Here is a 13,564-nt window from a genome sequence, read left to right as displayed (position 1 = left end):
GCATAAGCCTGGCTGGATAAGATATTACAATGCTTATCTGCCAGTGTTGGAATATTGCTATGTACCACCACAAAGTACTTTCAAACAAGATGTATCAGCATTTGTCCTCTGGCAAGCTACTTGTATTTACGAAATTCCTAATGATATGCCCAAATGCAACTGTTACAATTAGTTGCATTTCTCAAGTTGGTGCTTGTGACTTCCCTGCAGCTATCATTTACCACATACAGTGTAACTTTTTTCTAGCACTTTCAACAGAGGTTTCATGATGCTAGCATTGGGATGCAGTTTTGTGGTAGTTCTGGCTAATGTGGGAAATCCTTGGGATAACTTGTACGTAGTTTGAACTGACAGATCTAGGCATATCCCCTGTTCCCCCAACCCATCTCAAATGTTCTGTGCAAGTAATGCCAATTGTACTTTGCTGCATTACAGGGTCTTGGATTGTAATTTTAAGATGTGAAATAAGGTTCTCCCTGCTACTATCCCTTCATTTTCTTCTGAGGATATTGATTCATGATGGTTATCTGGTAAGGAGAGTCTTGTATTAATTCCAAACAGAACATCTGATGGGGTCTGAGCCTCTTTTGACAATGATCTCATCTATGTTTACTTCATTTACCAGTCATGGATCTGCATCTCTTGAATTCCTTAACTGTAATTGATATTGGGACACATCCAGTGGTGGAGAGAATGGTTCATCATGAATGTAATGTCAAGCTAGTTAATTTGGTATTAATGGCACCATTTCTGACAATTTTCTGATGGGCATGCACTAAAAATCTGATTATTGAGCATTCCCATGGGATCCTGCAGCAGTTGGCAATTTCATTTGTTGGAGTGTAAATTAATCTAGAGTATATCAGAGCTTTGAGAGGCTTTTTAAAACAAGTTAAGTTTCTATTTGGATTTGGACTTGGTGTGTCATTTAATCAGTGAGTTGTGATTCAGAACCAGCCCTTTTTAAACTGTTAAATGGTGAAGAGAATTTGCCATTTCAAGGCATTTAAAAAAAAAACAAGTGTATCCAGTGACTTTTTTATTCCTCATACTGACATTCTTAAGGTACTTAGACACTAAAGCACATTGCTCTTAATTGAAAATTTAAATATAAAATGAGATTGTACCAACAGATCTTTGAGCAAAGGTGATTTGGAAAGCATCCTGGATGATTGTATTAATATTATAAACATTTAATAATAGTTTTCATTATCAGTTTAAGCTTGGTAAACAGTGTAAAAGTCCTCCATAAAGGTCACACCTATTTTTTTATAGTTGTTTTTGGGTGAGTGTCATAGCCTCAAGGAAGCATTTTGAGCATCATTGACACCAGGTTCATAAATGTGAGTTCGTTTAAGATGGCTATAGTGCAAGCCTTGAAAAATGGTTTAAATTGTTCAAGTTAAAGGGAAGCATTTCACAGTATACTCATCTTTTTTTTCCCTTTTCTCCAGCATCTTCCATAACTCATTACATTTGTTAGCATTTGGTTCTTTGTTTCCATGCCCCAAATTTGCTCTTGGGTAATGGGTTAGTGAATGGTTTCATGAGGTTGCCAACTTTGATGTCCTAAATGGTTTTACTTTTGTGTAAAATGTCTCATTTTAAAATTGAGAACATCATTACCAGGGCTGGTTTATTTATTTATTTTACTTTGCATGTCTGATGTATGTGTATGTACCTTTCAGTAGGATTTGGTTCAGGACATGGACCTTTTTCTTTTATCTATATTGTGAATGTATAACATTTAATTAGGATGTTCTCTCAGGTTCTCTGTGAGATTAAGTATACAAGTGAAGTTTCAAACTGGACATTGGTTTCATATAGTTGTTGATCTATTCTGACCAATGATGCATATTATACAGATCTCATGTTAGCACATGATGCATGTGTTGTTTCCCTGTATTTCTCCTGTTCCAAAACCATTAGTTTTAAGTTTTTTAACTTAGAATTTTTTATACTTCAGGTTGTTTCTAAGTTCTCGGGCGACTTATGCCTATTTTGGAGTTCAGTTGTGTGGTTGTTTTGTGGATTGGCAAATTTAATGTGCTTGTATTGCTCTTCCAGCTTTTGCAATTGGCTGATTAATAAGAACACTCTGACTTCTGGTAATCCCCCTTGTCCCCCTTCTCTCATTTTCTGTTCCCCATTCTGGTTCCACTCTTACCCCTTTTTCCTTAAGTGCTCATCACTGCTGGTGACCCTCAGCCTTCCCTTTCTTCCTTGGTCCATGGTCCTTTCCTATCAGATTCCTCCTTCAGCCCTTGATCTTTTCCAACTATCATCTCCCAGCTTCCTACTTCCCACCCACCTGCTCCCTCACCTGGTCTCAACTACCATCTGCCAGATTGTATTCCTTCCCTCACAACCCCCCCCCCCACCATTCTGCTTTCTGCCCCCTTCCTTTCCAGTCCTGAGGAAGAGTCACAGCTCAAAACATTGACTGTTTACTTTCCTCCATAGATGCTGCCTGACTTGCTGAGTTCCTCCAGCATTTTGTGTGTTCATAAGAATCTTTTATTCTGAATTCTTGAAATTGAAACTCTGTATATCATTGCCTGTAGGTTAGGTATTATTACAAGGAAGAACCATAAAGTCTTATTTAAGTACAAAACAAATAATTTGAATCAATTTGAAAATTTCAGCAGGAGGAGGACATCCTGTTTATTGGTTGATAAAAAGCTTTCTAATCTAATCCCCATTCTTGATTCATTGTCTGAAACACCAATGTCCTTGAACAGAAAATCCTACAAAAAGTAGTGGTTGCGACCCAGTCCATCATGGGTAAAACCCTCCCCACTGATGATCACATCTACCTGGAGAGCTGTCACAGGAAAGCAGCATCGATCAAGTACCCTCACCATCCAAGCCATGCTCTTCTCACTGCTACCATCAGGAATGAAGTACATGAGCCTCAGGTTCCACACCACCAGGTTCAGGAATAGTTATTACCCCTCAACCATCAGGTTCTTGAACCAGAGGAGACAACCTCACTTGCCCCAAAACTGAAATGTTCCCACAACTTATAGAATCACTTTCAAGGACTTTTCATTTCATGTTCTCAGTATTTATTGCTTACTTTATTATTTTTTTGTTTTTTTTTGTATTTGCACATGTTGTCTTTTGCACATTGTTTGTCCTGTTGGGTGTGGTCTTTCATGGATTCTATTGTGTTTCTTGGATTTACTGTGTATGTCCACAAGAAATCAAATCTCAGGGTAGTATATGGTGACATATGTACTTTGATAATAAGTTTACTTTGGAAGATAGCGTGCTTCACAGACAATTTCAGGCAGTTTTTCATGTGAGCCAGGCTCTGCTTTTACCACCAGTGAGCTTCATACATCCCCTGGTTTTAAAACAAACACTTCTCTAATTCCACTTCTGATTAATTTAAATCTTTAACACCTCGGCTAAAGGAAGTAAATCCCTGCTTATTCTGTTTGAGCTTTCGTTCCTTTATATATAGCTATGTTAATGACGTTTGCCCTTGGCTCCAAAAGAGCCACTGCTTATTCTACCTTTCATCATGGCTATAAGTTTACAGTCCTCAAATTTCTGCAGTCTCTAGAGTCATAGCCATTGAGCACAGAAACAGGCCCTTTGGCCTAACTCATTCATTCAGACCAAATTGTCTGAACTAGTCCCATTTGCTTGCATTTGACCTACATCCCTCTAAACCTCTTCTATCGATGTATCTGTCGAAATGTCTTTTCAGTCATAATTGTACCTGCCTCTACCACTTCCTCTCTAGCTCTTTCTTTATACTCACCTCTATCTGTATGGAAGAAGTTTCTCCTTGAGTCCCCATTAAAACTTTACTCTCTTTCTTAAATCTGTCATCTGGTGCTACTCTTCTACCCTGGGAAAGACTGTGACTTATCGACCTTTTCTACATCCCTCATGATTTTGTGTATCTCTTTAAGATCACCTGCCAGTCTCTCGTGCTTCATGAGAAATATGTCCCAGCCTCTCCTTACAGCCCAAGAAATCTAAGTTCCAGGAACATCCTTCTGAAACTTTTCATCATCCTTTCCAACGTAATGACATGCTTCCTGTAGCTGGGCAAACAACATCGGGTTTTCTCATAATGTGGTAATGAGAACCTTACACATTCTTTAACTGCAGCCCTCAAGCATTGAACGTAATTCCATCATAACCTCTGCTCTTGTGTTGTGTTTTGCTGAATAAAGAGAAATATTCTATTTTTAACCACATTTATCAGCAGATCACGCTGTCTAAAAGTTCAAAGTTCAACAAATTTATTATCAGATAGATCAGTATTACAATGGATCAAAGGGAATTGCAGAGGCATGAGAGAGAAGTTGGCCAGAATTGATTTTTTTTTGGGAGGGGGGAACACTTAAGGATGACAGCAGAGCAGCAATGGCTGGAATTTCTGGAAGCAATTTGGAAGGCACAGGATATATACATCCCAAAGAGGAAGAAGTATTCTAAAAGAAAGATGACACAACCATGGCTAACGAGAAGTCAAAGCCAACATAAAAACCAAAGAGAGGGCACATAATAGAGCAAAGACTAGTGGGAAGAGAATTGGGAAGCTTTTAAAAACCAACAGAAGAGGTAAACATGGAATACTAAAGTAAGCTAGTCAATAATATTAGAGAGGATACCAAAAGTTTCTTCAGATACATAAAGTGTAAAAAGAGGAGAGAATGGAAAGCAATGCTGGAAAAGTAGTAATGGGGGACAAGGAAATGGCAGATGAACTGATAAGTATTTTGCATTAGTCTTCATGGTGAAAGACGCTAGCAGTATGGTGGAAGTTCGAGGTGTCAAGGGTCATGAAGTTTGTGACGTTACCATTACTAGAGAGGAGGCTCTTGGGAAACCGAAAGGACTGAAGGTAGTTAAGTCACCTGGACCAGAGGATGTACACCCCAGAATTCTGAAAGAGGTAGCTGAAGTGATCGTAGAGGCATTAGTAATGATCTTTCGAGAATCACTAGAATCTGGAATTGTTCTGTAAGATTAGAAAATTGCAACTGTCACTCCACTCTTTTAAAAAGGGAGAGAGGTGAAGAAAGGAAAGTATAGGCCAGTTAGTCTGACCTCAGTGGTTGGAAAGATGTTGGAGTCGATTTTTTAAGGATGTGGTTTCAGGGTACTTGGAGGCACGTGATAAAATAGGCCGTAGTCACCATGGTTTCCTCAAGGGAAAATCTTGCCTGAGAAATCTGTTGGAATTCTTTGAAGAAATATCAAGTAGGATAGACAAAGGAGAATTGGTTGATGTTGTGTACTTGGATTTTCAGAAGGCTTTTGTCAAGGTTAAGAGCTGGTGATCTCTTTTTTTTAAAAAAAAATCACTGGGCAGAAGGCAATGGTAAACCAGTGCTGTAACTTGCCTAGTACGCGATTTCCCAATATGTCAGAGCGGTGTGGAAGGAAATCATCTGCTACCTGGAAAAAATTCTGGATGCGACATACCCTTTGTCAAGGTGCCACACATGAGGCTGCTTAACAAGCTCCAGGGCCATGGTATTACAGGGAAGATTTTAGCATGAATAAAGCAGTGGCTGATTGGCAGGTGGCAAAGAGTGGGAATAAAAGGAGCTTTTTCTGGTTGGCTGTTGGTGGCTAGTGGTGTTCCACAGGGGTCTGCGTTGGAACAGATTATTTTTACATTATACTGTATGTGAATGATTTGGATGATGTAATAGGCTTTGTTACAAAGTTTGCAGATGACATGAAAATGGGCAGAGGGGCAGGTAGTTTTAAGGAAGTAGGCTACAGAAGGACTTTGACAGATTAGGGGAATGGGCAAAGAAATGGCAGGTGGAATACAGTGTTGGGAAATGTATGGTCATGCACTTTGGTAAAAGAAATGAAAGGGCTGACTATTTTCTGAATGGAGAGAAAACATAACAAACTGGGATGCAAAGGGACTTGGGAGTCCTTGTGCAGGATTCCCAAAAGATTAATTTGCAGGTTGAGTCTGTTGTGAGGAAGGCAAAGGACTAGAATATAAAATAAGTATGTAATGTTGAGACTTTATAAAGCACTGGTGAGGCCTCACTTGGAGTATTGTGAGTAGTTTTGGGCCCCTCAGGAAGTGCTGAAACTGGAGAGGGTTCAAAGGAGGTTCACAAAAATGATTCTAGGATTGAATGGCTTGTCATATGAAGAGTGTTTGGTGGCTCTGGGCCTGTACTCACTGGAATTCAGAAAAATGAAAGGTGGCCTCATTGAAACCTATTGAATGGTGGGAAGGCCTTGATAGTGGATGTGGAGAGGATGTTTCCTATGGTAGGAAAGTCTAAGACCAGAGGACACAGCCTCAGAATAGAGGGGAGTCCTTTTTGAATGGAGATGAGGAGGACTTTCTTTAGCCAGTGATGAATCTGTGGAATTCTTTGCCACAGGCAGCTGTGGAGGCTGGGTCTTTATGTATGTTTGGGGCAGAGGTTGATAGATCTTTGGTCAGGGAATGAAGGGATATGGGGAGGAGTCAGGACATTAGTGCTGAGAGGAAAATTGGATCAGCCATGATGAAATGGTGAAGCAGATTCAAAGGGCCAAGTGGCCTAATTCTGCGCCTATATCTCATGATCTTATTATGAAAGTACATGTATGTCACCGTATACTGCCCTGAGATTCATTTTCTTGTAGGCATTCACAGTAGAACAAAGAAATACAATAAACTACACAAGACACTGACAACCAATGTGCAGAAGAGGAAAAACTGCAAATACAAAACTAAATTAATAAATAATACCATGAAAGTGAGTTGTAGAGTCCTTTGAAAATGAGTCCATAGTCATGTTCAGTGAACAGTTCACTGTTGAGGGTGAAGTTATCTTATACAGGGTCAGGAGCCCAGTGAGTGAAGGGTAATAGGTATTCTTGAACCTGGTGGCATGGGATGTAAGGCTCCTCTACCTTCCTCCTGATGGCAGCAGTAAGAAGAGAGCATGACCTGGATGGTGGGTCCTTGATGGATGCCACTTTCTTGTGGCAGTGATCCTTTTGATGTGCTCAACGGTGGGGAAGGCTGTGGTAGACTGTTAAGAACTTTAGCCATACATTTTATGCTTCTCATAATCCTCTCATTTATTCACTTGTGTTATTGCTTCTCTCAAAGTGTATTTCTTTCCATTTCTTTCTATTACATCCTGTTTATCTCTGGTAATCTAAACAGATGATGGATATTCTACTGAAGTTCAATGCTTTACTCATTGCAAGCCATATAGCCAACTTTAGTATGATCTGCCAACTTTATTATGCCTCTTTACACTTCATTGCATGTCACATTGCTGTCTGGAAACTTACTGTTTTGGAGATCAGCAAGGCGACAATTTAGGTCCTGATCTATGCCATTAGCTGCCCTCCCCAGGGAGACAATACTGCTGTAATTGATATTGGCTTCCTTCCCATTGCCTTTTGTAAGACAAGTGATCATCTGATAAATTCCTTTCATACTGGAAGGTGTATAGTTGATGCTTTTGGTATTTTCCCCCAACTGCCATACTATTTAGAATGTATATCATTTGTAAAATATTCTTGAAGAAATAGTGACGCATGCCAAGGTTATTGATGCCCATGAAGAACTTCAGGGCTATTTTCTGTAACTGGAAGGATGAAGAGTGAATTCTGTGCTTTTGTGTCTACAATGTAGAAATAATGAAAATACTTAATTTTGTCATTTTGCTAGAAGGGAGAACACACCTTTCCAGTATCAACAACTTGCTTCTCAAAGCAGAGAATTTATTTTGTCTGCGGCAAAAATCTGGGAAATCATCAGTATGCTAAAGTGTATTACTGGAGTTGCAGCTATGAATCCAAATGGCAAAGGACCTGGTACTTCCCACTACTTGTCCATCCCTTCCTATCCTTCAGGACACTGGCTTTCAGCAGCACTTGAGTTTATTGGAAAGAATGTAAACCAACATGCCTAAGCTATGGTCAGCTAATGAACCAATGGGTGATGTTATTAGTGATGCTCTTAGGGTTTTATTTGCTTATGAAGGCATTACTTCAATGTCCTTGCTTCCCCAGCAACCCTTCCCCCCCCCCCCCCCAACCCTGCCAAGTTTTTGGAATCCAGGAAATTTGGGCCCTCCCGTTTCTGAACTTGCACTGTTTAGAATTGGTGGGGAAGGGGGTGCAAGAGGAAGACATGATGGCAGAAGTGATGATTGTGTTGAAGGCTTGAAGTTATTACTGAGATCTTTATGTATGCTATTAAAAATAACTTTTGTTCAGACAGGTGGCCATTAAGATGTGCCTCCTACCTAATGAGAATAATAAGGTCCTTGTATTTAAATTGACTGCTATGCAGCTTTTTTTATATTTCGGGAGGAACAGAAGGTAATCACTTTTCAGTCAATGTAAAATCAAAACCAGTCTTCCTTCGCCGCGAAGGGAACAGTGCGCCCAGACTTTGCTCCTATCAATAGATGATGGTGTGTGGGGCGGGAGGTTTCCATCTGTTCCTGCGTTTAACTTTAAAGGCGTCTGCGTCTTAATTTGCATCTTAACCCAACCCTATTTTTCTGTTTGCTTTGATGCTTTCCAAGTTGAGCCACAGCACACTAGCGGCTAGAGTGCAAGTACTCGAAGTGCTAAGATTTGGATACTGCTGCTATCTTAACTCAATAGAACTTCCACAGGGCGCGTTTATTCCGCTTGTGTCCTCACTATAAAATAGCCTTAAACCGCATTTTGCACCCAGAAACGCATGCAAACGCAATATTAAAATGACAGTTTTGGAATGGCTGCATTTCTATGCAATGCTTCTAACAGTCCACACTATTTCCAGTGTAAATGTTTGTATAAATTATATAAATTAATAGTTTGGAGTAATTCATATTCTAGAATTCCCCGTGGACCCCGGACAGTGTATAACGCCGAATTATTATTAGTTGACACCATATCTGCGCTACGTTATTCTGTTGAGATAACGATGTCGTAATGTGGCCAAGTGCCCGACTCGTGTATATTAAAATTGTACCTATTTACCACCGCTAAGTGTTGAACTACGCTGATACAAGGTTAACCGTACCCTGGCCCCGGCTGCTGATTATTGTATAATTTCTCCAGGGACAGTTTCGATGTATCGAATGTTTATTCAGCATCCTATGGTTTTCCTTGGGGGCACAGAAGGCTCAATTTTAACGTCGCCTCTTGTAGCAACACGTGTATCCATAGTGCTTCAATTCAGGTTCCGGGGTGGACTATTAAATCCCTCCCACTTTGGTCCCGGAATCCTGAATAATACAATTTCAATACTTTCATTTGTCTGCTGGGTTATTCAGATTGCGGGGTGACCAGTTCGTTCTTGTGTCTTCCCTTCGGTTCTCTTCTCTGGTCCCGGAAGGTGAATGAGGCATTTGCCTTCCGGCGACGGCAGCTGCGCGATTGCTACGTAATTCAGAGTGCGGGGCGGCGGTCCTCCCCCCCCCCCCCCCCAAAACACACAAACAGACTCCCTAAAATGGCGCACACAGCTCGGACTCGTTTCCCAGCTCGGCCCTGGAAAAAATCAGGACGCTCGCGTATTCTGGGCTTGAAAAATGATTTTAAATGCGGTTTCGACGCCGCATTGCCAGTCTCTGCCGCTATCAGCAAAAACCTTCACAAGTTTCATGACCTCTTCGGAGAAAGCAGCAGCAGTGAGGTAATTTTTTTTGAAGAAGGATTTTTTTTTCTTAAATAGTCCTTTTGAGGAATGTACGGGGAAATTCACAGGTTCAGCATTTACTGAAGTGGGAAAAGTCTCAGTAAGATTTTTCAGTAAGTGGTGCTGGTCAGGACCGGCCTGTGTGACAGATCTGACATCCAGGCACCAAGAGGGGAGGTGGTCGGATTTTTTGGGCAGCAAAAAACGCCGTTTTCTACTGGGAACGTGTTTTCATTTAAAGTTTTTTGTTTATTAAAAACAAAATATTGTATTCTACAATATATTAACGTTACGTTACCCTGAGCTGGAGTTGCACCCTGGCTCCTGCATTTCTAATCACCTGTTTGGCGGGCTTTCCTCCAGCGACCGCCATCATGTTCATGATGCAAATTCTGCCTAGCTTTTTAAAATATACTGCCTTCGCATTCGCTTCATGCCACTTACTTTCAATGCTTGTGTATGCAAATGTGCATTTTAAAATTGCATCATTAATTTTCCATTCACCGTATATTTTCTGTAGCATTTGCAAATATCCGGTCATCAACTTCAAACTGAAATTAATTTTGTTTCTATGTTCAGTGGAGTCGGGGGTTTTTTGGGGTAGGGGTTGCAGTTGTTAGTACAGTCTCATTAACCTTGACTCATGCTTTTGAGTTGACAGGGAGTAGAGTTTGCTTTTTAATTTGGTGAATTCTTAGCAAACCCTTTCCTAACCACACCCCCCCCCCCCCCGTCCAGTATTTCAGAGCTTTTATGATTCAATTTTGTATACTGTTATGACTCGATTCAAATTGAAACCTGAGTAATCTAGATTGTTGCAGTTTAAATTGGAAAAAGCCCCTTTTGGTACTGTTTAAAACAAATTTAATTCCTTGCATATAGTTGTATTGAGCAACTTGTGCAGAATGTGTATTATCCCAATTTTGCTTGGAGTAGTCCACATTGCTGTTCTTGTGGTTTTAGGTACAAGTTTTTGAGACTGATGTTAACTAGTTTAGGAGGATATTATCTACTGGAATTGAAGAAGATGCTTCACGGATTTAACTTTCAGCAGAAGTACCATGTCAGGGGACTTTGATTTTAATCTCTATCAAGTGTCAAAATGCTTATAATGCTTGTGTGTAGATGTTATTGTTGTAATGTCCTTAGAATTTCTTAAATATGCTTTCAGATGGGTCTGGTTGTGGGTGTAATAAAGTGGTGGTGGTGGGGGGGGGGAAGGAAGCACCATTGTAAAAGTGAATAGTTTTTGTTAGAGTTTGTGCGGTGGGGAAAAATCTTAAAATGATGTGCAACAAATGTAGGAACATGCAGTGCTATTACGTATATATATTTGTGACTAAATATTTAAGAAAAGTCTATAGATGAGTAGCTCTGGAGTATCCAGTTAAAGGGCAGGGGGATTATATTTCCTGCAGTGTACTGTCCTGATTACCTTAAAATGCAGAATTTTCAGTTTTCCATATTCCTACAAACTGTCCTCTCGACAGTATTTTAAGTTTGATGTAAAATAAAATATGTGGCCAGCTTCTGTTGATCATGATGAAAATATTCAATCCTTTGTCAGACTTTTTGATATTATTCAGCTGATTTTTGCGCGACTGAATCTGGCAGGTGAGTTCGATTTGTCAGAGATCATCACTAGCTTGAACTTTGTGGGCACTGATCTATATTACACAGACACACTTGTTAATATTTTTAGAAAGAAGCCAAGTTTGGGAACCCTTTTCCACTTTACATAGCTGTAATCTTGGAATGCTGGGACTTGTAGTATGACCTCTGACATTGCTGACATCATCAAAATCCAGTGATAGACTAAAGTAATTACTTGTATGGGAGTGTTTCACAAATACTGAATACTTGCGCTATAAGGGGTGGAATAGTTTTCAGAAAACTCTGTCATCCATTTGACCAAGGACGTAGAGCAATAAGTTTTATACTGAGCTTTGTATATAATTTTTTGGATGCAGGTTTTCTATTTGTTTACTTTTGTATCTTCTGATTGCGAATAAACTTTTATTGGCCCACCCCCACAGATTTTGGAGAACAAAATGTTTCATTGGTATTGTAAGTGACTTGTGTTTCAGCAGATGCCAATCCCACACTTCTCTGAGATCTACATAACCTAGTTGATTTTTTAAAAATTGTACCTTCTTTCCACAACATCCCCTTCCTTCAAATCAGCATTTTTCAGAGCAAATCATGTTCTGGCTGAGATCAGCTGGGATGATATGATACAGGTGATTTTAAAAAGTGGAACCTTTCAGTCTAAATGATGCAGTATCTAGGATGGACTGCTGAATAGAGTGCTTGAAACCTATTTGTTTAAAGATGAGATTTCAGATGATTGCAATGACAATCTTGTTATTGTTGAAAACTTTTTTTTTCCATCTCCCCAGTGCATTTTTAAAATAACATTTTCTGTTGCTTACTGATGCGCTTTTCACTTGGGTTTAAATTTGTAACTTCAATAATGATTCGGGGGTTACATCTCCGGAAGTGAATTTACTGATCCATTTTCAGCACATTGTAACAAGATATACACCAACACTTTGGAGAGTTATTCTCAGAAGATAAGTTTATATGTATTTATTTATTTATTGAGAAACAGCACGGAACAGGCCCTTCCGGCCCTTCGAGCCACACTGCCCAGCAACCTCTGTTTTAACCCTTGCCTAATCATAGGACAATTTACAATGACCAATTAACCTATGTCATTGGACTGTTGGAGGAAACTGGAGCACCCGGAGAATATCCATAGTTCCATGGGGAGGATTTATAGACTCCTTATAGATGATATTGGAATTAAACTCAGATGCCCCGAGCAGTAATAACTGTATAAAAGTACTGGACACTGACAGAGAAGAGACGCTAGAAACACTCAGCAGGTCGGCTAGCATCTGTAGAAAAGAAACCTAAGCATCAACTCACTTTCTCTTTCCTCAGATGCTGAGTGTTTCAAGCATTTTGTTGTTGATTTCAGATGTCCAGTTGATTTATTTTCACATACTGAGAACTTCATAGTGTAAAGCATAGGAGAAAAGTGATTATATTCTGCATAATTAATTAGGGTACAGCTGAAATAGTTTGTACAAATCTGTGTGCCGTAATGCATAAAACGTGATAATCCTGGAGAGGCAACTTTTATGAGAATGTTTATAGGTCTAGAGAATTAAAGTTCAGAGGAGAGACTAAGTTAGGACTACTTGTTTTGAGACAGACTGAGTAAAATGTAAATGGCATAAAATTGAGGCCTAGATGCAGTGAGTAGATGGATTTATTTCCTTCCAAAAGTTACCAACTGCAATATGTATTAAAGTTCATTGATAGAATGATTCAGGGAGTTTCTTCACTTCATTAACAGGCCAAAGAATGGGAATAAAGGGGGTCTTTTCTGGTTGGCTGCTGGTGACTAGTGGTGTTCCACAGGGGTCAGTGTTGGGACCACTTCTCTACACATTATATGTTAATGATCTGGATGACAGAATTGTTGGCTTTGTGGCCAAGATTGCGGGTGATACAATGGTAGCTGGAGGAGCAGGGAGTGTGCAGAAGAACTTCGACAGATTAGGAGAATGGGCAAAGAAGTGGCAGATGGAATACAGTGTATGGTCACACACTTTGGTAGAAGGAATAAAGCTGTAAATTGTTTTCTAAATAGGGAACAAATTCAGAAATCAGAAGTGCAAAGGGACTTGCCATCCTGGTGCAGATTCCCCAAAAGTTAACTTGCAATTTGAGTCAGTAGTAAAGAGCCTTTGACTGTTGATGGAGAGAATGTGTTCAGTAGTGGGAGAGTCTATGACCAGAGTAATAGGGCATTCCTTTAGAACATAAAAAAGGAATTTCTTTAGCCAGAGGGTGGTAAATTTGTAGAATTCATTGCCACAGACAACTGTGCAGGTCTATGGTAATATTTAT

General features: G+C 39.8%; 1 protein-coding gene across 4 annotated transcripts in view; it reads left to right on the top strand.

Annotated features, from left to right (window-relative positions):
• Positions 1–9,449: 9,449 nt before the first annotated feature.
• The window catches only part of kmt2a (lysine (K)-specific methyltransferase 2A), a 174,986-nt gene continuing 170,871 nt past the window's right edge, over positions 9,450–13,564 (top strand). For all 4 annotated transcript variants that reach the window (XM_059956887.1, XM_059956888.1, XM_059956889.1 and 1 more), the window contains exon 1: positions 9,450–9,640. In XM_059956887.1, coding sequence (XP_059812870.1) covers positions 9,458–9,640 — 183 coding nt within the window. In that variant the 5' untranslated portion in view covers positions 9,450–9,457. The remainder of the gene's footprint in view (positions 9,641–13,564) is intronic.

This window comes from Hypanus sabinus, chromosome X2 (genome assembly GCF_030144855.1).
Source record: "Hypanus sabinus isolate sHypSab1 chromosome X2, sHypSab1.hap1, whole genome shotgun sequence".
NCBI lineage: Eukaryota > Metazoa > Chordata > Chondrichthyes > Myliobatiformes > Dasyatidae > Hypanus > Hypanus sabinus.
Note: the sequence above shows the minus strand (reverse complement) of the source record. Positions and strands in the feature narration are given on the sequence as shown.